We start from the raw sequence: 26,241 nt of genomic DNA, 5'->3' as shown, positions 1-26,241 counted from the left end.
CCCCTTCCGCCCCGCGCGGGTTCAGCGCCTCCCTCGGCTTGGGAAGCCGGAGCACGCGCAGACGACGCGAGGTGGCGAGCTTCCCGGCGCGCCTGCGCGTAGCGGTTCAGGGGGCGGCGGCGGCGGCGGCGAGGACGAAAGGGGCGGGATCGAAAGGTCGCCGGGAGAGGGCGGGGCGGGGCGGGGGGAAGCCCCAGCCGGGGGAGAGCGGAGCATGCGCCGTGCGCGGCGGGGGTCGGCAGGGCGCATGCGCGGCGGCGGCGCTGACAGGGAGCGAGGCGGCTGAGGTGCGCGCCCGGATGGCGGCGTCCGGGGCGAGGAAGCCCAGCTCCCCGCGGGACTCGGAGGCCGAGGTCTGGTCCCGCCGGGTGAGGGAGCTGGTCAGCTCCGAGCCGGCCAGCCGCCTCTGCTTCGAGTGCGGCCAGCGAGGCGTCACCTACGTGGACATCACCATCGGCAGCTACGTCTGCACCGCCTGCTCGGGGGCGCTGTGAGTGCGGCGGGGGGCGGGGCCACGCCGCTATGCGCGAGGCCGGGGGCGGGGCCACGCCGCTATGCGCGGGGGCGGGGCTAGTTCCACGCGGAATGCCTCCTGGGGGCGGGCCCAAGGGCGGGGCATCGGAGACCCTTCCTCAACCTGGCGCCCTCCATCTGCGTCAGGGACCCCAACGGGGAAGGGGTTAATGGGTATAATAATATAACAATAATTTATTGTTTATATCCCGCCTATCTGGCTGGGTTTCCGCAGCCACTCTGGGCGGCTTCCAACCGAATATTAAAAACAATACAGCGTCAGACATTAAAAGCTTCCCTCAGCAGGGCCGCCTTCAGATGTCATCTAAAAGTCAGATAGTTGTTTATTTCCTTGACATCTGATGAGAAGGCGGGCGCCACCACTGAGAAGGCCCTGTGCCTGGTTCCCTGCAACCTCGCTTCCCGCAGGGAGGGAACCGCCAGAAGGCCCTCGGAGCTGGACCTCAGTGTCCGGGCTGGACGATGGGGGTGGAGATGCTCCTTCAGGTCTACTGGGCCTTTGAGGCCGTTTAGGGCTTTCAAGGTCAGCACCAACACTTTGAATTGTGCTTGGAAACGTACTGGTTTGTTTGTGTTGTTGCCCTTGTTTTTATTATGTGTTTCGATCTTCAGATCTACAGATGAAGGGCGGTATACAAATTTAATAAATAATATAAATAATATAAATAATAATATCAGCCCCACAGCCAGCCTTGGCCGAGGGTTGGGGGCTGTAATCCAAAACGGCTGAGGGGCTCCAGGTTGACTGAAGGCTAGATGACCTTTGGATGTGCCATCCATCTCTGTGACGTACATGAGACCACCTGGCAAAATCATCTGGAGGCTTAGGATGTGAGAGAGTCTTGCAGGAGGAGTGCAGTGGCTCCTCTAGGGCAGCATCCTGTTCCCACAGTGGCCAACCAGATGTCCCAAACGAATGGAAGAAGCCCACAACCAGGACTTGAGCGCAACAGCATCTCTGCCCATTTGCGACCCTCGGCAAACTGCGGGAGTTATAAAGCAGCAAGTAAAATTTTAGAAACTGCACACAATTAAAAGGAGGGTGGCGGATGACGAAACAGGCAGAAGGCACCAGCGATTTGGAAGAGGCCTTGTTTGCGCTTTGTGTGGGGTGCAGAAGGACCTCTGGGATAATGTGGGGTTGGTTGCTGCAAGACGGCGCAATGCATCCTGGGCCGCTCCCCGATGCTGGCCGTGCTCTTTGGCCTTCGCTAGCCAGTGGGAGGCAGAGGCATCTCTTCGCTAAAACAAATAAGAGTTTCATAAGCTCCCCTTTGAGCGGAAAGGCAGGTTAAACACCTTTTGACCAAAGTAAATAGAAACTCAGGTTGTTGCCCTGGATGGTGGGGTATGGCTGACATGAGAGGGAGGGTGGAAAAAAAGGAAATCTGTGGAATACTTTTAAGCCAGCCGTTGTCAACCTGGCGAGTAAAAGGCGACATGGCAGAAGTGTGTAGAATTATGCCTGGCATAGAGAAAAGCTTTTCTCCCTCTCTCACGACGCTGGTACTCGTGGGCTTCCAATGAAGCCGAATGCTGGAAGATTCAGGACAGATAACTGGAAGTCTGTCTTCACACAGAGCATAGTTGAACTGTGGAACTCCCTCCCACCGGAGGTGGTGATGGCCAACAACCTGGATGGCTTTAAAAGAGCATTGGGCAAATTCATGGAGCAGGAGAGGGCTTTCGATGGCTACTGGATGGTCAGAGGTAGCAATGCTTCTGAACACCAGTTGCTGGAAAGCACAGGAAAGGGAGAGATGCTCTTGTGTTTGAATCCTGCTTGCAGATTTTCCCATCATGGGCATCTGGTTGGCCTCTGTGAGAACAGGATGTTGGGCTAGATGGGCCAGATTGTGTTCTTAAATCGTGGTGATATGAGTCCTTAATTTCTCTCCCCCCTGCCCCACCGAGGTTCCCCAGATCCCTAACCCAGGTCTGCTCCCTGAGGAAGTTCTCCCCACATGGGCTTCACAGTTCCTCCTCCGTGGCATTCTGGATATTTCATTTCCCACCCTCTTAATAATTAACTGCCACGGGCAGAGATAATCCTTGCCTCAGCAGGTCAGAGCGCTAGAGGACAGGGCCATGAGGAGCCCACTGGGGCAGAGTCGACATCTAGGCTCTCTTCCCTGAGGGCCCAGGCCTCTCCTGGATTCTGCAGCTCAGGATGCACAGCACTCCTGGCAGCTCAGAGAGCTGTCAACATCACTCTCTTCACCAAGGTGTCTCTCTTGCAAAAGCACACACAGTTTGCTCAACTCAAAGGCCTGGTTTCTCCTGCTCTCCCCTAGAGAGTATCTACTCAGTGGCTATAATCAGCAGGTGCTTTTCTCTTTGCTGTGATTCCTGCATTGCGGCAGGTTTGACTAGATGACCCTTGCGAGGGGTCTACAGTTCTGTGCTTCTTCTCCCCACTCTAATGCAGCCGTGGCCTGAACCCCCCACACCGGGTCAAGTCGATCTCCATGACGACCTTCACGGAGAGCGAGGTGCAGTACCTCCAGACCCGTGGGAACGAGGTGAGTCGGGGGCCACCTGGGGCCTTCGTGGCAGTTGCGTCCTGCTTTCTCATAAGTACCGTATATATAAGACAATTTATAATAGCAAGGTGGCGAGCTCGGTTTGGTGACTGAGGAGGCCAACGGAAGGCACAAGGGAGGTTTCAGAGAGGGGACAGGTGATAGTCCTCTCCTGCTGTACTCACTTCCCAAAGAACCTCCAGAGTTCTGAATTGCAGCTTATTCCTCATATGCGTTGATAAGAACCCGTATCTTTTAGTGCGGCAGTACCTAAACTTTGGAAATCCCTGCCTATTGACATCAGGCAGGCGGCTTCCCCGTACTTTTCCAGCTCCTGCTAAACAGCATTCTTGTTTAGGCAAGCCTGCCTGGTCGATTTGTGTTTTAATCCCCTTTTAGTTTATTTTTTTTTTTAATTATATAGTAGCTTTTCTTGATGATTCTGTTGTTTCTCTCTGTATACCTCTTTGAGTTGCCCCTTCTCTTACAAGCAAGCAGTGTATAAATCTTACGAAGTAAATAATTCTGGGCCCCCTCCCCACCCCAGGCCTGTCGGAAGATCTGGTTGGGCACCTTTGACTCGCGGACGTCTCTGCTGCCAGATTCCCAGGACCCTCAGAAAGTGAAGGAGTTTCTGCAGGAGAAATATGAGAAGAAGAGATGGTGAGAATGACAGGAGCCTGTCCTTCAGGGGGAGCTCAAATCCCAGGAGCTTACTGGGTGGTAAAGGACTCAGATGAAATTCTGCAAACTGGTGTGGGCTGTTTATTTCCACGTCTTACTCCAAAGGCGAAATGTTGACTTTTCACCCACCCAAGGGATGAGAGGGTGGGGAGATTATCCCGGGCGGTGGTCTATCTTCTCCTCTGGCTTTCCCCTGCAGGTACATCTCCCCGGAGCAAGCCAAAAGCCTGCCCTCGCTGACATCCCAAAGCTCCACGGTGGAAGTGAAGACGCTGCTGGGAGACTCGGGGGCGATGCCTACAGCAGCCAAGCCTAGCCAGGTTGGGAGTATCGGGCATCCTTCTGGCTCGACTAAGTCGCTCAGAAATTATTTCCATTCACTGGCCAGCCCAGGCTAGGCCCCTACCCTATTTCACAAGCTCTGATATCAGGTTTCTGGCAGCTGTTGGGGAGTAGCAGGGCAGGGGGCAGGGGGCTGTAGTTTGCAGTGTTTGGGGCTTGTGTAATTTGGAGAAAAGACGAGCAAGGAACAGTGAGAAACCAGAAATTCACGGAGGATAAGGCTCTCTGTGGCAGCTAGCGGCTAGCCACAGTGTTGACATGACAGAGGGTTATAAGATGAAGATTGGGCTGGAGAAAGCGGATAGAGGAACGTTTTCCTCCCTCTCTCGTCATAGCACCAGAACTGAAGCTGAATGCTGGGAGATTCAGGGCGGGTGAAAGACTGCCATGCAGTGCCCTGTTAATCTATGGAACTCCCTCCCACAGGAGACGGGTGGCCAGCAAGTCAGATTAGCCTCAGCCAGAGCCAGGGCCTTTTCAGCACTGGCTCTGGCCTGGTGGAACGCTCTGCCTCATGAGACCAGGGCCCTGCGGGATCTGATTTCTTTCCGCAGGGCCTGTAAGACAGAGTTGTTCCGCCCGGCCTTTGGCTTGGAATTAACTTGATCCCCTCCCCCTGTTTATTTTTTCCTTTCTCCTTCTGTGATGGAACTCCTGTTAGGGGACTTCCCTGGCTTTTTTCTGGCCCACATAGGACCAGTCTGGATAGTTGGCCTTGGTGAAGACTTGGCATTTTCATCCCCTAAAAAGTTTTTGCGTTTCTGCTGAAATGAGGCTGCATTTTAATGTTGTATTTTAATCTTGTTTTTTAAGTTGTATTTCTATCAATTGTTTTATATGTGGTGTTAGCTGCCCTGAGCCCGGTCTTGGCTGGGGAGGACAGGGTATAAATAAAATTTATTTATTATTTATTATTATAAGAAGAGCCTGCTGGGTCAGGCAAAAGGGAGCCCATCTAGTCTAGCATCGTGTTCTCACAGTGACCAACCTGCAAACAGGACCCAAGCACAAGAGTCCTCTCCCCTCTTGCAGTTCCCAGCGACTGGTATTCAGAAGGAGCTGCAGAGGCAGAGCAGTGCTAACGGCCACTGATGATTATGATGATGGTTAAATTTCTATTCTGCCCTTCATCTGAAGATAGCAGGGTGGTTTACAATATCAAACACAGAACTGCATAATATTATAACAGACAAAAGCAACACTGCTCCCTCGCCCCAGTTTAAAAGGCCATATACTGCCAAAGGTCTGGTTAGAGAGGAACATTTTCACCTAGTGCCTGTCAACAACCAACAATCCATCCTGCCCCACAGAATCAGTAGATTCTGAAACTTTGCTCAAGTTTGAAGCTTTGCTCAAGTTCAAAATAAGCATGGCGTGCCAGGGAGACCTTTGCGACGCCCTCTTCTCCTAGCCGCTGTGTATTTTCTGCGTGCAAATGCCACATAAAGCTATCTCCTTATGTTCCAACAATATACAGCCCAGGACACAGTATTCTCCCTTAGCACCTCAGTGGGCCACAACTTGCTTCAGAGTGCATTTGTGGTTCATGCCAGGCTCTCGCGGGGGGGGGGGGGGATCTCTTCCTGGACAGAATCCCAGCCTTTCATTCTGACCGGCTTTCCTTTTTCCAGATTGCAGACAGGAGCCAGCCGCAGGGCCCCCAGCCAGCCAAGAAAGCCAGTATGGACCTCTTGGCCGACATTGGGGGAGACCCCTTTGCTGCCCCTCAGCCTGGACCTGCCTTCACAGCCTTCCCTGCTTTTGGGAGTGAGTAACTTCTTGTGCCTCCTTATCACACCAGAGAGAGGGTGGGTGTGTCTGGCTGGGCAGTTTTGATCTGGAGGGAGTGTGTTAACTGAGGAGGCTTCAAAATGGGTATCGGGGGAGGGGCGGGATCCCAAGCAACCAGGGAGTTGGGGGAGCTGCCTTTTCCACCATGGGGAAAGAAAAACGAAAACACTGGCTTTCGGCTCCTTGACTTAGAGCAGGGTTTCCCAAACAGTCTCTGGCTGTGTTTGTTTGTTTGTTTTGGACTACAACTCCCATCATCCCTCGGTACCAGGACCAGTGGTCAGAGATGATGGGAGTTGTAGTCCAAAAACAGCCAGAGAGCCAATAATAATAATAATTTATTATTTATACCCCGCCCATCTGGCTGGGTTTCCCCAGCCACTCTGGGCGGCTTCCGACAGAATATTAAAATACAATAGCCTATTAAACATTAAAAGCTTCCCTAAACAGGGCTGCCTTCAGATGTCTTCTAAAAGTCTGGTAGTTGTTTTTCTCTTTGGCAAGTTTGGGAAACCCTGATTTAGACAACGGACCGCTAAGACGCAGGGTGTGCTTACAAACCTGGCGAGTTGGTGAGAACATGATTCTGCAGTAGCTGGGTCACTGGGCAGATCCAACAGGCTCTAATTGCTTTCCTATGGTATTACAAAAGAGGGGTGAAGAAGGTGTGATGGGGGGGGAGTATTCCCGCCTTGCCAAGGGGTTGGACTGGATGACCCTCGGGGTCCCTTCCAGCGCTTACGATTCTATAAGAACGTTCTCCCTTTTCTCCTAATGCCCTCAGATTTGCTTGAGGAGGTCAGAGCCCTAGACTTGGAGGGTTGGAGGCCCCTGCGATGCGGGAAGAAATCCATCGGCGGTAGATTCAGGACAGGCCAGAGAAGGAACTTAACCCATGCACAACACTGCGGCTAAATAATCCCTCTTGCGCTTTCTCTCTCAGGCCAGGTGCCAGCTCAGGCCGCCTTCACCAGTTTCGATGCCTTTGGTGGAAGTCCTGCTGGAGTGACCTTTGGGGACGCGTTAGCCGCCAGCCACAGCCCTTTCCAGAGCCAGCCCATGGCAGCGGGTAACATGCCCCGTAAGTACTACTATGTTGTTCATTCCGTTTATATTCCGCCTCCCCTATAGTTCCTCACCCCCCTATTTTATCCTCGCAATGTTTTATTCCTCCTCGTTCCCCTTTCGTCGGCAGGCGGAGACTGTTTTACTCCCACAGGCCTTTGGGAACTGACAGATTTTTTCTACTACCTGCATTTTAACAGATTTGTTTTTGCATTGCTTTGATTCTGTTGCATTAAAGCTGAAAACATATACCGTATTTTTCGCTCCATAAGACGCACCTAGTTTTTAGAGGGGGAATGCAAGAAAAAAAATATTCTTTAAAGGGAGCGCTGAGCAGAGCCTGTATGTATCCCAGGCTCTGCTCAGCGCTCCCTTTCACGAGCTGCATGGAGCGTGTGTGCGGCGCTTGCAGGCTTTTCCCCGAGGAGGGAGAAGGGCAGCCCATCACTGACAGGCTGCCCTTCTCCCTCTTTGGGGGGGAAAGCCCCCAAGAGCCGCACACATGCTCCACGCGGCTCGTGAAAGGGACCTTTTTTCTTGGGGGCTTTTCCGGGAGGTGGGGGAAGGGACCTAGGGGCTAAGCCAGAATCTAGAACAGCAAGAGGGAGTGCTGTGCATTGATCCCTCTCGCTGTTCTGGCTTCTGGGATAGCTGCGAAGCCTGCATGCGCTCCATAAGATGCACGCACGTTTCCCCTTACTTTTTAGGAGGGAAAAAGTGCGTCTTATAGAGCAAAAAATACGGTAAAAGATAGTTTAAAATGTAACTAAGCTATTACATATTATATGCTTTTAGCTTTTTGTATTTTACTTGCTATGTTTTAATTTGCGTACACCAGCTCAAGTCCTGGTCTGGGAAAATGGCAGAAAGGGGGGGGGGAGAGAGAAAATTAAAAATTCTATTAATTTTGTATATCTTTCTTCACCAGCAGATCTCAGGGCAGTTCACAGCATAAAAATACAACATAAAAGCACAAAACACACGATTAAAACAAGAACAAAGAAACACAAACCAATAACTCCCAAACAAACCCATATTAATTAATATTCTTCCTTGCAGGTGGAACCCACATGGGCGGTTTCCCCGCCTCCCCGGCTAGCCAACCAGGAGTGGGCATTCCAGACATGGGTGGGGCCTTCAGAGTGGGCGGAGTCCCAAGCAGGTACTGTGTTTCCCTCTGGATCGACTGGTTTGGGGCTGGTGGGTCTGTGGACATTTCTGCCTTTGGCCAATGGGTGTGTGTGGGTGTGGGTGTGTTTGTGAGTCTAAGTGGCCTCTGGGTGCATCTCCCAGAGAGCCTTGTACTTACCTGCTTCCTCCTCTTCCCCCTCTCTCTGCCAGTGTCTTTGGGGCCCTGAGCCAGTCACCTGTTCTGCCCCCGCCCAGCCCAGCCACGGCCTATGGGGGTAAGTAGTTTGCCTTCGTCCTCTCGGTTCTGATGGTTGCTGCTGTCGTCATCTTCAAATTATTTGTAGGCCACTTTTCCCATGGCGGTGATCAAAGTGTCTTGCATCACACCAAACGAACAATAATAAATAGAACGAATCATAATATATACAGAACATAAATCCATACGAAAACAATACAGATAAGCTAAGAACTAAACGGGAAAGAGAATGCACTCAGGTGCTGCTGTGTGAACCTTCAGTTACCCACACATGAAAGATTGTCATCGTTTTAATTGTAGGCCACATTTCCGCTGTTAAAGCCAAACTCAAGGTGGTTCGCAACACGGAAAGATTTACATAATTACAAATATAACAAAAGCAGTCATAAACAGCCAAACGGAACGATTTTCACGTAAGTCATAATAAGATCTAAAAACAAATCTACAAAACGTTAATATCGAGAGCAGCAACAAACCCCACCAAAAGAACCCTCTAAACCAGTGGTTCCCAGTTGGTATCTGCGTAACCCAACCGGGGATCTGTGACACATACCTGTCAGCTGTCTGGTGCCCAAAAGAGTGTGAGATTACAGCGCCCAAAAAACACCTGTTTCGGGGCGCCATGCTCTCACGCTGGTCACATGACTTGCAGGGATGCACAGCCCGGGAGATGGCAGAGCCCTGGTTTTGCACTGGGACACACTGGAGGGTCTGGTGGCGCCGCTTGGCTTTTGAAAAACGGGGGGTCCGCAGCACTTGGCTAATTGCCCTAATCAGTACCCCATCCCAAGGATTTGTACCGTAATGTTACATAGAGAGAGAGAGTCACATGAGAGTCAGATAGACACAGGCAGGCATACAGAGAGTCAGATGCACAACTTTAGGGAAGCTTTTAATGTTTGATGGACTACTGTATTTTAATATTTTGTTGGAAGCTGCCCAGAGTGGCTGGGGAAACCCAGCCAGATGGGCAGCGTATAAATATATTATTATTATTATTATTATTATTATTATTATTATTATTATTATATTTTATACAACTGCATCCATCATAAAATCGCCTCCTCCCCTCTCGTCAGCCCCTCGTCCTAGAAAACTGTGTTTGACATGCGTTTCTCTCCTTGTTGAATAAATACTGTTGAGCAGGAACTGATTGTTCCCACATAGCGAGGCCTGTGCATGTGTGTCATCCAATGAGGAAGTAAAATGGTGGATGGTGAAATTTTGGGGAGCGGTGCGTGTCTTAGAGGGAGGGGCAGGTTTCTAGGCACAAGTCTTCAGTTACTATGGCAAAGTCTGAGGACCCCTGGCACGTTCTTGGGGTGTAGCAGAGGCCAGTTGCTTCATCTGTGGTATAACTCGGGGCGCTTTCTGTCTCTCTCTCTCTGACGTCCAGCCTGCACCAATCCTTTCGCCACCTCTGCCGTTGCTCAGCCCACTCTGCCTTCCACCAACCCCTTCCAGACCAATGGCATGGGCCCAGGTAAGCCCTTCCCTGCCTCCTTGAGACTCTTGGGGGTCATAGATTTGAGCCCCGTTTTTTGGGGGGTGGGGGGAGATTCCTGCATTGCAGGGGCTTGGGCTAGAGGGCCCTCTGTTGTCGCCTCCTTCCAGCCGTCCCGCTGCGAAGACCATCACCTCTGCTCCGACGTAAATCAGCAATCCGGGCTTCTGAGCTTGAAGGTTCCCACAGCTACTCTGAGCTACTAACAGCAGCTACTGCTGTTTTAGCCAACTCATCAGCACACCTCTTTGGAGGTTTGCCCTTTGTGGCCCTTTCAGATCTGCGTACTGGACGCAAGTCTTCAGCACACATCTCCTCTTTCTTAGGAGAATGGTGGCACTCTGTCTACACCTTTTTTCATACCCCACAAATATGCCGTGCACACCACGCTTCCCGAGCTTGCTGCTCTGTGAAGTATGGACCCAGGCTTCTGAGCCAGGGCACACTGTCAGCAGATGGAATTGCACACACAGAATAGGCGTGAGGCTTGCGGAAGCATGCTACAACTACAGATTTATTAATCATAAATCAGGACAAACGTGTCGTCTCTCTTGTCGTCTCAGAGAGAACAGGAAAAGCAAAAGCTACTCACAACGGACGTTTCAATCAATGTAAACAGACACGTGACACGCAACAGTTCCACACGCCTGCTCTTTAAGGTGCAGTGGAAATGTCAACATCCTCATAGTCCCTTCCAACTCTACAGTCCTGTGGTTCTTATCATTCAAGTGGAGGCGGGAGGGCGGCCAGAGAGACAGCGAGTCGGGCAAAGGAGGAGTAGGGGCTGGTTTTGTAAGCCGCCTTCTGCCCTGCAGGACTCATAGAATCGTAGCGTTGGAAGGGACCCCCAAAGCGCATCTAGCCCATCCTCTGGCAAGGCAGGCATCTCCCGTTGCTCCCTGCAACCCAGTTGGCAGCACCCGACCCTTTGGTGGCTTTAAGAGAGTAGCAAAAGGCACCTTTGTGTAAATATACTTGCGGGAGGAAGCTGCCAAGCGGCACCTGGGTGCAACAGTGCTCTCCCCACCCACAGTTCCCAGCAGCCGGTATTCAGAGAAATACCTCCTTTGACATGTGGAGATAGAACACAGCTGGAAGAGCGTTCTGGGTCAGGCCAAGGACCCATCTAGCCCAGCCGGTTTGGGTCCTGCGCTGTGGAGCAGCGGAAAACAAGCTCGCTCCATCTTTCAGATGTTTGAAGATGGCTACCCTCTCTCCTCAGTCTTTTCCAGGCATCCCCAACACCCTCCAGTTTCCAGGCCCCTGACCTTGGTTGCCCTCCTCTGCAAAATACCCTTCTTAAATTGTGGCACCCAGAACTGGACAGGTGTGGTCTGACCAAGGCGGAATGGAACAGTGCTATTCCTTCCCTCGATCTGGACACTAGACTTTTGTGGATGCGGCCGAGAATAGCAATAGCCTTTTTTGCTGCTGCCTCACACTGCTGGCTCGTGTTGATAAGCTTGTGGCCCCCTAAGACCCGCTGCATCCTTTTCACATGTGCAGCCGTCAAGCCAGGCGTCCCCCATCCTCAGGTTATTCCTGCCCCTTCCTCATTACTCTGGCTCTCTCTCTTCTTGCAGGGGCCTTCGTGGTGGGATCCCCCAGCAGCTTCTCCACCTCCCCCCTCTCCAGCGTCTTCGCCTCCCCACTGCAGCACCAGCAACCGCCTCTGTTCCAGACCCAAGCAATGCTCAGTCAGCAGCAGAATGGCGGTAAGAGGTGCTTTTCTTTGCGGGGGGGGGGGGCACTCGGTCCAGAAGTAGACATGCCATTGCACACTCACTCAGAGAAACTGCGGGCTTTCACATTTGAGGCACTGTGGAATTCAGCAGCCTGAGCCTCATCTTTATAGAAAAAAAATAATAAACGACAGTCAAGGTCCTATCCCTCGTTGGGGTTGTGATGGGCAGGTTGACGGGCTCTGCATGCGTGGCCAAAACCTCTCGAGGCTAGAGGAAGGCCGTCGAGGGTCCCCACATAGCTCATTGCCCCTTTTCCCCATGGGGCTCATGGGAGAAGAAGAGAATGCTTTGGGGAAAGGACCTCGGTGACCCCGATTAAGCCCCTTCCACCAGCACGCGGGTGGCGCTGTGGTCTAAACCACAGAGCCTAGGGCTTGCCGATCAGAAGGTCGGCGGATCGAATCCCCGCGATGGGGTGAGCTCCCGTTGTTCAGTCCCAGCTCCTGCCAACCTAGCAGTTCGAAAGCACGTCAAAGTGCAAGTAGATAAATAGGTACTGCTCCAGCGGGAAGGTCAACGGCGTTTCCGTGCGCTGCTCTGGTTTCGCCAGAAGCGGCTTAGTCACGCTGGCCACGTGACCCAGAAGCTGTCTGCGGACAAACGCCGGCTCCCTTGGCCTATAGAGTGAGATGAGCGCCGCAACCCCAGAGTCGTCTGCAACTGGACCTTACGGTCAGGGGTACCTTTACCTTTACCAGCACAGCAGAGAGGGGCCCCCTGAAATCAGCACATAGCGCAAAAGCTTCCCACAGGATTTGAAGCAGAGTGTAAATATGTCTCAAGCAGAGGGCTGGCTTGCCTGGTCTGGGGCCAGTCACTGCCTCTCAGCCTAGCCTCCCTCGCAGGGTTGTTTCTCTGGGAGTTAAATGAGGACAGAGAGAACCGTGCACATGCCTCTTTGATCTCCAGACTCTCTTAAGAGAGCCAGCGGCGGTCTATAGCAGTTAGAGTGTCAGGCCAGGACCTGGGAGAGACCAGGGCTTGAACCTGCCCCTGGTACGCTGGTTTGACATCAACAGATAGGAAGTGCCTACAGAGGGTGGTGAATACAGCACAAGATATTATGGGCTGTCCCATGAATCTGCTGGATGAAATAGCGGAAGAAGGTTGCCTCAGGAGAGTGAGGAAAATTCTCAGGGATGATTCACACCTTGGCCGGCACTTTCTTGATCTCCTGCCCTCGGGCAGAAGATATAGAAGCAGGATTAGTTGCACCCAACAGGGTAAAGAACAGCTTCTATCCTGGGCTGTTAGGCTGCTGAATGAAAAGATAACTACAGGGCAACTGACTTTCGGGTTTGGTGTGTGTGCGTCAGTAAACGAGGGGAATTAAGAATAAGAGAGCTGAGTGGGGGGTGCTTATGTAATCTCACTGCATACAAGTTGTACAAGTGACAAGAAAGTATTTCAGTTTCATCTCATTACGGCAAAAGTCATCTCAACACTCACTCACTCTCTCTGTGTGTCTCTCCTGCCTCAGGGTCCCCGTTCAGTGGATTTTCTGTTGCCAAAGCTGCGCAGAGACCCCTTGGGCAGCCTGTTGGGATCTCCACCAACCCTTTTGTGGTAAGGAAACTCCCACCCCTCTCCTTCCCCCTCCTCTTCCAGCCCTCCAACCTCTCCCGCTTGCCAGTTCCCCATCTCTTGCGATCACCCTTCCACACCCTAGATCTCTGTGTGTGTGTGTGCATCCGTGAAGGCTCCAGTACAAAGGCAGGTGACGCTCACGTGATCTTGATATTAATCAAAGAAAGCAATGGTTTCTCCTCAGTTTGAGGGGCCGGGGTGGGAACAGGCTCTCTACGTAGAAAAGTTGCAGCGTTCGGGACTTTTCAGTTCAGAGGGAAAGGCAAGGAAGGCGTTCAAAGTTCCGCATAGCACGGGAAAAGCGGATAGAGAAATTTTTTCCTCCCTCTCTCCTAACTGGAGGGCATCCAGGGCAGGAGAAAGAAAGTCCTTCTAGCTGATCGCTAAACTGCAGAACTCCCTCCAGCAGGAGGCTTTAAAGGCAGATGTCACTACGGTTGCCTTTTTAACCCCAGCAATGCTTCTGAAACCGATTTGCTAGAAACCCCAGGAGGTGAGAGGGTTGCTCTTGTGCTCGGATCCTGGTTCTGGGTTTCCCAGAAGAGGCAGCTGGTTGGCCACTGTGGGAACAGGATCCTGGAACAGACAGGGGAGCCCTTACGTTCTTGATAATAACTCAAGGAAAACAGTGTTTTCCTTTTACAGGTAGGTAGCTGTAGGTTGGTCTGCCGTAGTCGAAACAAAATAAAAAAATTCCTTCCAGTAGCACCTTAGAGACCAGCTAATATTGTTATTGGTATGAACTTTCGTGTGCATGCACACTTCTTCAGATACACACGAAAGCTCATACCAACAACAAACTTAGTTGGTCTCCAAGGTGCTACTGGAAGGAATTTTTTTATAGTGTTTTCCTCTGTTTGGGTGGCAGTGGAATAAATAGGCTTTCCCTCCCTAGCTTACAGAATCTTTGGATATTTCAAGATGAACTTTCCGTTCAGTTGACTGGGGTGTTTGTGTGTGTCTCTCTCTCTGTGTTGATCCTTCTCTCCCCCCATCCCCGTCCCCCCCACTCACCCACCTCTCTGTCTCTGTCTCCCACAGACCCCGATGGCCTCCTCGCCTGCTGGCCCTTTCTCCCTGGCGAAACACCCCCCCACCAACCCTTTCTTATAGCGCTGGCTAGACGACAGACCGCCGGAGACCCCCGACTCACCTCGAGTGTGTGTGTGTATGTGTGTCATATAGGAGAGAGTGTCTTTGCCACTTGGGCACTTTACTCTTCCCGCCCCCTGGACTGGGGGTGGGCGCTTAAGTGCTTTTCAGAAGGTTTTTTTGGGGGGGGAACCTATGGCCTCTCCCTCCAGAAAGCAGCGCACGATGTGACTTGCCAGGGAGCTGGGTTAGCTGGCTGGAAACCAGGGCAGTGATGCTTGCTGGGGAGAAGATTTGGGGAGGGGGGCGGCAAGCAGTTCTGAGCGATGCTGGGGAAGCTCAGTACCTAGAGGTGGGTGTGCATGCTGGGTAAACAGGAAGTCCAGGAGCCCCTGTGAGTCAACTGCTTCCTCCTTGGCCACCCCTCCCACCAGCTTCCCAGCAGCCCTTGTTGCAGGGGTGTCTGGGATTGCCAAGGTGGGGAGAAGAGGAGGATATTCAGGCTCTGCACAGACCAGTCTGCATCCCCCTTCCAAGTCTCTCTGGCTTCTTTCGGGCCCCCTTGCCAGCCGCCGTGGGGAGGCTTCAGGCCCCCTTCTCCTCTAGGGTGAAGCTGCCCCAAAGGCAGACAGGATTCCTCTTCCTCTCATCATTTTATTGCACTAGACGAGGCGGCAGGGAGACGCGGTCAGGGTCGCCGACAAACACACCTGCCCGCTGGTGAGCAGACGAAGCGTGTCTAGAGCAACGGAGGCTCCAGGCTGCAATGCCGGAGCCCCAGAATCAAGTCCAGAGGCTTGGAAGAAAGACAGAGGCAGTGTGTACGGTCTGGGGCTCTTTTGGAACAGGTCTGGGCCCCCTCCCCAGGCTTGGAGGTCTGCGCTGTCGTGCAAAACCCAAAGTTTGGCAACCCAGACTTTGCAGTCAGTCCTCGCTTGGGTCCCCCACTTCCGGCTGTGTGCTTTGCCAATGTGCATTGCCTTGCTGGGTCGGGGGAGCCATCTGGGAAAGCCTTGGCAAGGGTCTCTGAGCAGCCCCCCAACATCCGAGAAGTGCAGGGGGCAGACAGGAGAGCTGTCATTTCCCCTCCCAGCTGACTCAGAGCCGTGTCTCTGCCAAAAAACCCTCCAACGTCCACATTTCCCGCCCTGGGGGGCCCCAGAAAGCTGCCTTTCCAGCCCCCCCCCCCGGAGGTCTTCCACCAGCCTCACCTGGTCAGACAGTGCCTGCAGAGTCCCAACATTTCAAAAGGGGGTTTTATGCATCTTTCGAAAGCAAGTCCCTTCCCCTCTCTCCCCCACTCCTTTTTCGTGGTCTCAGGAAATCTGACCAAAGCGTTAAGTTTCCTTAATTCTGTTTGGCTGAATGCAGAAATGGGTTGGGGAATGTGCTGGCTGGATCTCGATACCTGGGAGCAGGGAAAACTACGGCTTTGCTAAGCGAATGGCAGCAGCTCTCGTTGTGCTTCCTTCAGTGTGCTGTAGCTCTTTTACTTCTTCGCACCCGTCCGCCCGGCTCCCACCTCCGCGCTTCCTCCTTCGCCCGCACACTTTCAACCCAAGGCTCCTTCAAAGGCCACAATCCCTTCCCGCGCACAAGTATTCTACCTATCCCAGGCTCCCTACGCCGCCCTCCGGGGCTTTTTCCTTTCTTTGGGGTAACCCTTCGATTGCCCCTCCTGGGAACAGAACGGACTCGTTCCCCCACCCCCTTAAGGAAGACTGGAGTTTATATTTTCAACAAAAGTATGGACTACGTTTTTAAAAGATATATATCTATATATACTCACGAAATATATAATAAGCGCAGAACTTGTTGCACTCAAAATGTCTATAGATATCTATATGGGGAAGGGGGAAAAATCTATTTGAAAAACAAACATGGTGGTCCCTGGTCTTCTTTCGGCAAACGCCTGCCTCTCGGGTTGCAGGCCTGGAAGCGGCTGGATTGGGGCCTCTGGGTTCGTGGGCTCTGAATCCTGGAGAAGCGTCGCCAAGAGATCGGAGCGGGCTGCGTCTCGGTCTCCAAAGGCATTCCCAACAAGAAAGCAAGCCTTAAATCTAAGGCCTTCGCTCAGAGGTGGTTTCTGGAAGCGTCCAGGAAGGGTTGAGAGAGATCCTGGAGAGCTGTGGCTGCCAGTCCGAGCAGGTAGTGCTAAGTGGGCCAGTGGCAGCGTTAGAAACTCAGCTATATTATAACCACATTGCCAAATGGCACCTTAAACCTGGGTTATGATCGCCGCAACGGCACCACTTTTTCTCCCCCGTTGAAATTTATTATAATTGCTAATTTTTTCATTTCTCTGCTGCTTTATATTTTAAAGAAAAAGGTCTCAAAGCAGTTAAAACGTCCATCCAGTTCAAGCTTCGAGGGAAACATTTCAGATGCTTCTCTAAACGGCATTTTGCTTCCCCCTGGCTTAATTGATAAAGCTGCCCCATAGCAGGAGAACGCGAGGAAGGCAATGTGGTGAAGTGGTTAGAGCAAAGTTTCCCAAATGTCGGGTCTCCGGCTGTTTTTGGACTACAGCTCCCATCATCCCTGACCGCTGGTCCTGCCAGCTAGGGGAGGATGGGAGTTGTAGTCCAGAAACAGATGGAGACCCAAGTTAGGGAAACACTAGGTTGGAGTGTCAGACTAGGACCTGGGAGGTCAGGATTCGAATCCCCACTCAATCTTTAAGCTCCCCAGGTGACCTTGGAGTCAGTCACAGCCTCTTCACCTTCCTCGCAGGGTTATTCTAGAAATTAGGAGGAGGGTGGCCGCCTTGGAGAGAAAGGAGGGATGAGGGTAAAGGCAGTGGCGTAGCGTGGGGGGTGCAGGGGGGGCGGGCCGCACCGGGCGCAACATCTGGGGTTAGGGCAAATCCATGGGTTAGGGGGCGCAAATCCACGGGTTAGGGGGCGCAAATTACTTGCCTTGCCCCGGGTGCTGACAACCCACGCTACGCCACTGGGTAAAGGGACCCCTGACCATTAGGTCCATTCGCGGACGACTCGGGGGTTGCGGCGCTCATCTCGCTTTCTTGGCCAAGGGAGCCGGCGTACCACTTCCGGGTCATGTGGCCAGCAGGATTAAGCCGCTTCTGGCGAACCAGAGCAGCGCACAGAAGCACCGTTTACCTTCCCGCTGGAGCAGTACCTATTTATCTACTTGCACTTTGACGTGCTTTTGAACTGCTAGGTTGGCAGGAGCTGGGACTGAACAACGGGAGCTCACCCCGTTGTGGGGATTCGAACCGCCGACCTTCTGATCGGCAAGTCCTAGGCTCTGTGGTTTAACCCACAGTGCCACCTGCGTCCCTAAGGAGGGATATAAATGCAGTGAATCAGCTCTTCTGCCGACCTGCTAAAATTGCAAGGAGGGGCCTGGCAGATATCTTGAAACCAGATATCTCCACGGTCACAATTTGGGCATCACTACAAGCCGAGGGTCTGAACCTATTTTCAGCAGTGGATTTTAGCCCTGGAAACTGGAACCTCATAGCAAAAGGCACTCTCTTCCCTGCCTGAGGCAGGCTTTGCATCATAGAGGGTGGGGGAGACCTGGCGCGGGGGCAAATGTTGCCTTTGGGCTGCACCTCCCCAGGCTCCCACCCCTTGTTGGCCTCGCCCTCCCCTTGGGCGCTTTCTGCTCACCTGCATGAGCCACAAGGGACCCCTAGGGGTCATCCATCCCAACCCCCTGCAACGCAGAATAGAGAAAGAGGGAGGTGGGGGAACCTCTCAAAGGTTTGCACTGCTGGCCCGCCTCCTATTGGCGCAGAAGGGAGATTGACAATGGTTGACCCGCTCTGGGCGCTTATTGCCACCATGCGGCCCCTGGCAGGTTGCCAACGTGGCCCTCGGACAGCTCTGGCTGAGTCAGCATCACCCTTTATGAACCTGCTAGATGCTGCTGGATTCAGGAATCACTTGAGGAAGAAGGGAGAGAGGGAGGGCAGCTTTATTGAGATGGTGGGTGGGGGGCTGGCGCCGACGGCTCCTGCGGGTGGTGGGTGGTGGTCTTCCTCCAGAGGCTCACATCTTCAGTCACTGCCCTAGTTCAGAGGGACGGCGGAGAGGGCCAACCCAGCCAGTATCCCAGAGACGTGGCCGGTGAGAGAACTCCTGGAGGATGGAGAAGTGGACATATAACCTCAAGGTTAGATTAGGCTAGACTGGTGACTGGGAGCAGCCGCCAAGACCATATAACACCGGTCCTGAGAGACCTGCATTGGCTCCCAGGACATTTCCGAGCACAATTCAAAGTGTTGGTGCTGACCTTGAAAGCCCTAAACGGCTTCAAAGGCCCAGGATACCCGAAGGAGCATCTCCACCCCCATCGTTCTGCCCGGACACTGAGGTCCAGCTCTGAGGGCCTTCTGGCAGTTCTCTCATTGCGAGAAGTGAGGTTACAGGGAACCAGGCACAGGGCCTTCTCGGTGGTGGCGCACGCCTGTGGAATGCCCTCCCACCAGATGTGAAAGAGAAAAATAACTACCAAACTTTTAGAAGACACCTGAAGGCAGCCCTGCTTAGGGAAGCTTTTAATGTTTAATAGGTTATTGTATTTTAGTGTTTCGTTGGAAGCCGCCCAGAGTGGCTGGGGAAACCCAGCCAGATGGGCGGGGTATAAATAATAAATTATTATTATTATTACTGCAACACAGGATCCGTGGGGCTGCCCCAGAGGCTGTTCAGAAACATCCAGCTGGGCCAGAATTCAGAAGCCAGGTTTCTCACTGGGGCAAAGCGGCTTGAGCATACAGTACCGACCCTGACCTGGCCTTCACATAGAAGGCAGAGCGAGCTTGTTTTCCGCTGCCCTGGAGGGTAGGACTCGAACTCACAGCGTCGAGATTCTGACTAAACGCCAGGAAGAACCACCTGACCATAAGAGCCGTTCAAAAGCGGAACAGGGACCCACAAGAGGTGGGTGGCTTCCTTGGAGGCTTTTAAGCAAAAGGTAGGGTGTCCACCTGTCATGTGTGTGATCTAGCTGAGATTCCTGCTTTGCAGCGGGTTGGGCTGGATGACCTCAGGGGGTCCCTTCCGACTCTACAGTTCTATGAGGACGAGCTGTGCCCCATGCCCCTGCCCCACCTGCACTAAGCCCTGGGGGTCTGTCCAGTCGCCAGCTGGTGGTTCCCTCAGTTATTCTGCACCTCGCTGTTTGCCCCAGGCTGCAAAAAGTATTGTGCCAGCCTTGCACCTGCAGGAGAACACACACACACACTCTGACTCAGCCTCTCCCTCCTGTGACTCAAGCTGCTTCTAGCGGGAAGAGCTCACGGCACAAGCTCATCACAGAATCATAAAACCATAGAGTCGGAAGGGGTCCCCTTGCGGTCATCTAGCCCAACCCACTGCCTGCAATGCAGGGACCACAGCTCAAGAACCCCTGGCAGGTGGCCAGATGGCCTGTTTTTTTAAATCTTAAGGAGAATTCTGCAGCCGCAGCTGGGTAAAGACCAAAGGTGGCTTCTCTGCTTTTCCTGCAGCGGAGAGTTCCACAGTTTAACTATGCGACCTCCGTGCTGGGATTCTGCCCTAAGCGAGCAGAGGAAATGGAAAGCGGCGATGACAAGAGTGCCTCTGAGCGTGTCTGGAGTGTTGGAACGACCTCAGAAGAGGGGGAGGGAATCTTCTACCTCCCGCTTGGGGCGGGAATGTCGGCTCCCTGCTGCTTGGGTTTCTTCCCCCTTCCCTGACTCGCATCCAGGGCTTACCTGGGATAAAGGATGGCCAGGAGGAGGCATTCCAAGACGCAGAGCCACCTGGTCGTGACCGTGAACCCGCTGGACATCGTGGCCACAGGGACGGATTCCACTTGCCGGCCCATGGCTTCCAGCGAGAAGAGGACCCCTGCAGCTTGGAAGGAGGGAGAAGGTGGAGGAGCCACGTCAAAGGAGCATCTAACCTCTGCCTCTGGACACAGGCCCTTTCACAGAGACGGTTCAGCATTGCAGCACGGGGCGGGTTGGACTAGATGGCCTTTGGAGGGCCCTTCCCAACTCTTAAAAATCCCACGTCTGAAATTTGCAGGAGCTTTTCCAGAAGAGATGGGGTGATAACCCGCCAGAGGTTTTTGCAGCTGTGATCTCTGCATTGCGGAGGGGTGGCTAGAAAACGCCCGGAAATCCCAACTCTAAAATTTCATGGGGGGTTGGACTAGATGAGCTTTGGGGGTCCCCTCCGACTCTCGCAGCCCTATGACTCCGAGCGAGATGGAGAGCCCCGGGGGCAGCGCGTTGGGGATGGGAGAGCCAGCTCACCTGAGAAGCCGACGGCGCAGTGCTCTCTGTACCACAGGTTCCCCGTCAGTGCGGCCAGGAGGGTGTTGAGCGCCAGGTGGAAAAGCCCCCCGACGAGGGCCAAGGCCAGGAGCAGGACCCCCGTCCGCAGGCTGCCCACCTCCTGCTCCACCCCGTGGCCCAGCCACAGGAGCGTGGCCATGTTCATGAGGAGGTGGGCGGGTCCCAGGTGGTGGAAGGGGGCCAAGAAGAGCCTCTGCCACTGGCCCCGGTCCCACACCGTCCTCACGCTCAGGCAGGCAGCCCCGGGGGGATGGAGAGGGTGCCAGAAGAGGGCGAGGTTCATGCCCACCAGGGCCAGGGTGGCCCAGGGCACCATGGGTGGGGGCTGCCTGCCCCCAGGCTGGGGGCCAGGACAGCAAGAGGAGGGATGGGGGAGGGCTCCTTCTGTGACCTCAAGGCTGATGCAGGCCTTTGCGACCTTTGACCCTCCCTCCTCCTCAATCCTAAGGGCCCCACCTGGACCAGCCTCAGGCCCCTTTAAGAAGACGCTGCCCCCTCCCCCCCGCCCACACCCAAGGAATCCTGGGAGTTGTAGTTCCTTAAGGACAGCTGAGAGTCCTGAGAAGACCCTCGTACTCCAATCCCCAGAGTCCCCTAGGAAAAGGGATGGCTTGTTAAGGAAACCCAGGGCAGGTGAAAGGCTGGACTTCTCCCTGCATTGTAGGGGGCTGGAATAGATGGCCTTTGGGGGGTCCCTTCCAATTCCACAGTTCTATGGTTCTACACAGCACAGAGTTAAACTGCGGAACTCCCTTCCAGGTGCCACAATTTAAGGAGATTGACAAGCTGGAAGGTGTGTGCAGAGGAGGAAAAGCGAGAGGATCAAGGGTCTGGAATTTAAGCCTTATGAGGAATGGTTGAAGGAACTGGAAAAAAGGAGAGATAATAGCCATCTTCAAATACCTAGAGCAGCGGTTCTCAACCTGTGGGTCCCCAGATGTTGTTGAACTACATCTCCCATCTACAACTCCCACTACAACTACAACTCCCATCATCCCTAGCTAGCAAGTCCACAGCTCAGGGATGTTGGGAGTTGTAGTCCAACAACATCTGGGGACCCACAAGTTGAGAACTGCTGACTTGGTATTACTACTTTCCTTCCCGCCCCCCTTTTCAAATTTTGCACCCCTAACAGTTTTGCGTCCAGGGCAGCTGCCCTGCAGCCCCAAACACAGTGTGCCACCGGGCATCGGAATGTCCACTTTTGGAAGAGGGTGGACATCTGCGGACCTTCAGGAAGTCTAAGAACACAAGGGGTGACTGCCGGATCAAGCCTGTTGCAAGAATTTATGTATAGGTTGGGGGGGGATTGCCCCTCCAGCAGATATCATGCACATGCAGCCCACTACCAAAACCAGCACAATCACTTTTGTGACTTTTGTGACTTGTCTCCACAAAGACATTTCATCACAGTTTCTTCCTATCTGGTCAAAGGGCTGCACGATACCAAATGTAAGAATTCACTGATCAATGTATCTATGTACTGGCTCACTGGGAAAATTTCAGAAATGCATCTAGACCTGTGAGCTCAGCTACTCAGCAGCCCCTCTGCCTGAGTGATAATCCCTGGCATCCTGATACCTGAGTGCCAGACAGGTAGCCATTCCAGAAATAACAAACCCAGATGAAGGCAAAAGGGTGGGATTCACTTGGCTGGGAAACAGGGAAAAGTAAAGATCTCTTTTGTTCCACTTGATGGGTGTTTGGTGGAGGGCAAGGGGAACCATGGGGCAGGGTCCAGGATGCTCAGATTGCTACCACTAGACCTCCCCTTTCATGATGTAACCATGATGTATGAGTGATGTAGTTTGGGGGGGGGTAACATGGGGATTAGCCGCTAATAAAAGTTTGGGTTCTCTTTTGTTCGGGGCTCCCACCTCGTTCCACCTGGTGGCAGGTGGGAGTCTTGTCATGACAGCCTTCAATCAAGACCAAGCCGACTGGCTGCTGTTTTGCTCTGGTATTCCTGTCTGGGGTCCTTGTTTTTTGTCCAAGGGAGCCCTCAGACTTCTCCGTTAACATCCTGCAGCAGGGAGTTCCAAAGTTTAATCCTGCACTGCGTGAACATTCTTTTGCCTGTTCTGAATCTTCAGAGCTCAGCTTCATTGGACGGCCATGAGTTCGGGTATCCTGAGAGAGGGATAAAAACCTTGAGCAAGGCCTGTTCCAAAACCCTAAAGCTCCATCTAGTGTCCATCCCTTCACACTATGCCTGATGAAGCGGACTCTCTCCTCTGCAGATGTTTGTTTATGCCAGCCGGCTTTTCCTCTTCCAGATGTTTTGGACTACAACTCCCATCAGGCCCCTGGGGCATCATATGACCACGCCGGCTGGAGCTGATGGGGAATGTAGTCCCAAACCTCTGGAGGGCAGGAGCTTGCAGAAAGCTGGCTCATGGCATAATACAGTGTTTTTCAACCACTGTTCCGCGGCACACTAGTGTGCCGCGAGGTGTTGCCTGGTGTGCCGTGGGGAAAATTGAAAAATTCAAAAGATTTTTTAAAAAAAGTCAAATTTTCACCCACTAGGTGGGCACCGGACTGTCCACCCTATTTTCCGTCCTGGGTGGGGATCAGATCGGATGGGATCGGATGAGAGCGGACAGGCGGTCCGCTCTCATCCGATTCCCCATAGAGAGCAGCAGGGCTCTGACATCTCCCTCACCGCACACAGTGCGGAGACGGAGCTGTCATCCGCCGGCTCAGCGGGGATCAGCGGATCGAGCCCCGCTGAGCAGAGAACGGTCTGCAACATTTTTGTTTGCCATTAAAGAAAAAAATATTAAACCATGCTTGAATGTCGGAACTGGTTACTAAAATTTTTGAATCCCACCACTGATGTTAAGTGTTTGTGCTTATTTGATTTGTGTTTATTTGATTCCTATTCAAGAGAATTACTTTATATATAGTCAATATAGGCAACAGAGTTAAATTTTTAAACATTTTTTAATGGTGGTGTGCCTCGTGATTTTTTTCATGAAACAAGTGTGCCTTTGGCCAAAAAAGGTTGAAAAACACTGGCATAATAAAATGAGTTAAGTCTTTTAAGTTGTGCCACGAGGCTCTTTCCTGTGACCAACACGAGTTTTATTTTTTGTTTTCCTTGAAATGCACAGTCTGCTTTTTGAGGAAAACTTCCTCTACGGAGAAGCTTAAAACCTCCAGTTAAACAACAACAACCACCAACATCCCCTGGTGATAAAATGTAAACATACACAGAACTGGGACAGCTAAACATTGAACCGGTATATAAATAGAATGTAAAACATAAGACAGATAAGAATAAAAAAACAAGGAAAAAGAACATGCACGCCATCAAGGAAAGTAAAATTACTAAGTTTTCGGAGCATGCGTTACTGAATCAGGATTTAAATGAGAACCAGGGCTTGGGAGAGAAACCACTAACTGGATTTCTCTTGATGGAAGCAAAGAAGGTTATAGCCACATTCTGGAAGTATGTGTAAGGTGTATAGGAAAATTGCAGTATTTGGTGCTTTTTAGTTTAGAAAAAAGGCAAGTTAAGAGGCGACACGATAGAAGTTTTAAAAATTATGCACGACAGGGAGAAAATGGATAGAGACAGTATCCCGTTCTGGGCGCCACAATTTACGAAGGATGCTGACAAGCTAGAATGTTTGCAGAGGAGGGAGACCCAAGATGATGAAGGATCTGAGGCTTATGAGGAACAGTTGAGGGAATTTGGGATGTTTAGCCTGGAAAAGAGGAGACTGAGAGGTGCAATAAACGAAAATCTGCCCTTATTCCCTTACGGGGGACACAAGAGCCCTTGTAGAGTCCTTTGCAGGTTCTCCATCAGTCAGAGAAAAGAACAGAGGCCAAGCAGAGAATATTGAGAAGCAAAGCAGCTCGTAAGCCTGATCTTTATTGAGCTGTTGCAACAGGGTGCTCCCCTCACACGCAGGAGGATGGAGGAGGACCCAGAACAAAGGTGTGCCCGCCCTTATGTAGACATTTTAAATTGCCCGCCCTGGAGTCCAAGACCACCCCCAGAAACATCATACCTACATCACAGAAAGGGCGGTCTACAACAGAAATCTGAGTGCGTTGTTTACCTCCTGTCTGGCAGGTTAATGCTCACTTGATTGGATACCCTGGGGAGCCTGGCCAGTCTTTTGTAATGACAAATACTTAGTTCCTGAGCCAGGTCACAGGCTCACCCTATTCATACACAGACATACCCTTAAGACAGGATTTCTGAAAAAAAGACAATAGGGAGGCTTTTCCATTTGACTTTGACATTGCAGAGAAAAAAATTGAAAATGGTTTCAGGGCGGTCCTCCTGTGCTGCTCCAGAAATGTGATCCACGCAACTATGTATGCGCTTGGTTGGTACATTTATGAACATTTATTATATATATATATATAAGACCTTAATTTTTTCATTTCAGAGGAGATATGAGAGCTGTCTTCAAGCATCTGAACGGCTGTCGCATGGAAGATGGTGCAAACTTGTTTTCTCCTGCTCTGGAGGGCAGGACTCGAACCCATGGCTTCAAGTTACAAAGAAAGGAGATTCCGACTAAACATCAGGAAGAACATTCTGACAGCAAGAGCTGTTTGACAGTGGAACAGACTCTCTCAGAAGGTGGTGAACTCTCCTTCCTTGGAGGTTTTTAAGCGAAGGTTGGGTGGCCACCTGCCAGGGGTGTTTTAGCTGAGATTCCTGCATTGCATGCAGCGGGTTGGGCTGGATGACCCCTGGGGGTCCCTTCAGACTCTACAATACTATGATTTTTCTCCCTCTCACTTAACACTACACCTTTGCAGCTGGCATTCAGAATCACGGCTGCCTCCAGCTGCCTTCACGGTTAGCAGCCATCCGTCTCCTCCTTCCTGAATTCGCCTAACCTTTCTCGCCCTGACCTAGCCACTGTGATCCACGTGACGGTCACCTCCAGACTTGATTATTGTAACTTGCTCTACATGGGGCTGCCCTTGAAGCTGACCCAGAAGCTCCAGCGGGTGCAGAATGCCACTGCGAGACTCCTTATGGGGTCCTTGCCATGGGAGCATATTCACCCAGTGCTTTACCAACTGCATGGGCTCCTGTGGAGTACAGGATCAGGTTTAAGGTGCTGGTTTTAACCTTTAAAGCCCTATACAGCCTAGGACCCTCGTACCCACGGGACTGCCTCTCCTGGTATGTCCCACGGAGGACCTTACGGTCTTCAAACAAAATCATCTTGGAGGTCCTGGGCCACAGGGAGTTTAGGCTGGCCTCAACCAGAGCCAGGGCTTTTTCGGCTGTGGCCCCAATCTGGTGGAACGCTCTGTCACAAGAGACTAGGGCCCTGCGGGACTTGACATCTTTCCGCAGGGCCTGCAAGACAGAGCTGTTCCACCAGGCCTTTGGCCAAGACACAGTCTGATCCCCTTTCTCCTTCTGTAATCCTCACAGAGCTCTAGTCCAGCGGTTGCCATTAATTTGATTCTGAATTGATTTTAAAATGAATTGATTTTAGAATGCTGTTACTTTTATTGTTAGCCGCTCTGAGCCTGGCTTCGGCTGGGAAGGGCGGGATATAAATAAAATTATTATTATTATTATCTTTATTATTATTATTAAACCCCTTCTAAAGCCACACAAGGGACGCGGGTGGCACTGTGGGTAAAACCTCAGGGCCTAGGACTTGCCGACTGTAAGGTTGGTGGTTCGAATCCCCGCAGCG

At 52.2% G+C, this 26,241-nt stretch overlaps 2 protein-coding genes across 3 annotated transcripts; one reads left to right on the top strand and one right to left on the bottom strand.

Moving 5' to 3' along the window:
- Window positions 1-204: 204 nt before the first annotated feature.
- Window positions 205-16,132, top strand: AGFG2 (ArfGAP with FG repeats 2). Its single transcript, XM_083581136.1, has 12 exons — window positions 205-490; window positions 2,963-3,056; window positions 3,604-3,719; window positions 3,940-4,060; window positions 5,714-5,849; window positions 6,817-6,954; window positions 7,998-8,100; window positions 8,280-8,344; window positions 9,722-9,808; window positions 11,413-11,544; window positions 13,055-13,140; window positions 14,203-16,132. The coding sequence occupies exons 1-12, from the start codon at window positions 300-302 to the stop codon at window positions 14,272-14,274; spliced, it is 1,341 nt and encodes a 446-aa protein (XP_083437262.1). The 5' UTR covers window positions 205-299; the 3' UTR covers window positions 14,275-16,132.
- Window positions 16,133-18,182: 2,050 nt separating this feature from the next.
- LOC310746977 (rhomboid-related protein 4-like) lies at window positions 18,183-20,928 on the bottom strand. 2 transcript variants are annotated; one of them, XM_083581256.1, is made up of 3 exons: window positions 20,510-20,928; window positions 19,964-20,105; window positions 18,183-18,362 (listed from the first exon to the last, which is right to left on the bottom strand). In XM_083581256.1, the coding sequence occupies exons 1-3, from the start codon at window positions 20,865-20,867 to the stop codon at window positions 18,293-18,295; spliced, it is 570 nt and encodes a 189-aa protein (XP_083437382.1). In that variant the 5' UTR covers window positions 20,868-20,928; the 3' UTR covers window positions 18,183-18,292. The 2 variants fall into 2 exon arrangements, with proteins under 2 accessions (XP_083437382.1, XP_083437383.1); XM_083581257.1 differs by having other exon boundaries at window positions 19,964-20,099.
- Between the last annotated feature and the right edge of the window lie 5,313 nt (window positions 20,929-26,241).

The sequence above is a fragment of the Podarcis filfolensis genome, assembly GCF_964270895.1.
Source record: "Podarcis filfolensis genome assembly, chromosome: 13".
Lineage (NCBI taxonomy): Eukaryota > Metazoa > Chordata > Lepidosauria > Squamata > Lacertidae > Podarcis > Podarcis filfolensis.
This window is presented reverse-complemented; position numbering and strand designations above follow the sequence as displayed.

Excerpts from the sequence above, each read along its gene's own strand:
- AGFG2 (XM_083581136.1), top strand. The coding sequence starts at position 300 with ATGGCGGCGTCCGGGGCGAGGAAGCCCAGCTCCCCGCGGGACTCGGAG. Across the intron at positions 11,545-13,054 it reads CAGTCAGCAGCAGAATGGCG|GGTCCCCGTTCAGTGGATTT; the intron begins GTAAGAGGTGCT and ends CTCCTGCCTCAG. Across the intron at positions 13,141-14,202 it reads TCTCCACCAACCCTTTTGTG|ACCCCGATGGCCTCCTCGCC; the intron begins GTAAGGAAACTC and ends TGTCTCCCACAG.
- LOC310746977 (XM_083581256.1), bottom strand. The coding sequence starts at position 20,867 with ATGGTGCCCTGGGCCACCCTGGCCCTGGTGGGCATGAACCTCGCCCTC. Across the intron at positions 20,106-20,509 it reads CTGCGCCGTCGGCTTCTCAG|CTGCAGGGGTCCTCTTCTCG; the intron begins GTGAGCTGGCTC and ends CCTCCTTCCAAG. Across the intron at positions 18,363-19,963 it reads CTGGCCATCCTTTATCCCAG|GAGTTCTCTCACCGGCCACG; the intron begins GTAAGCCCTGGA and ends TCCATCCTCCAG.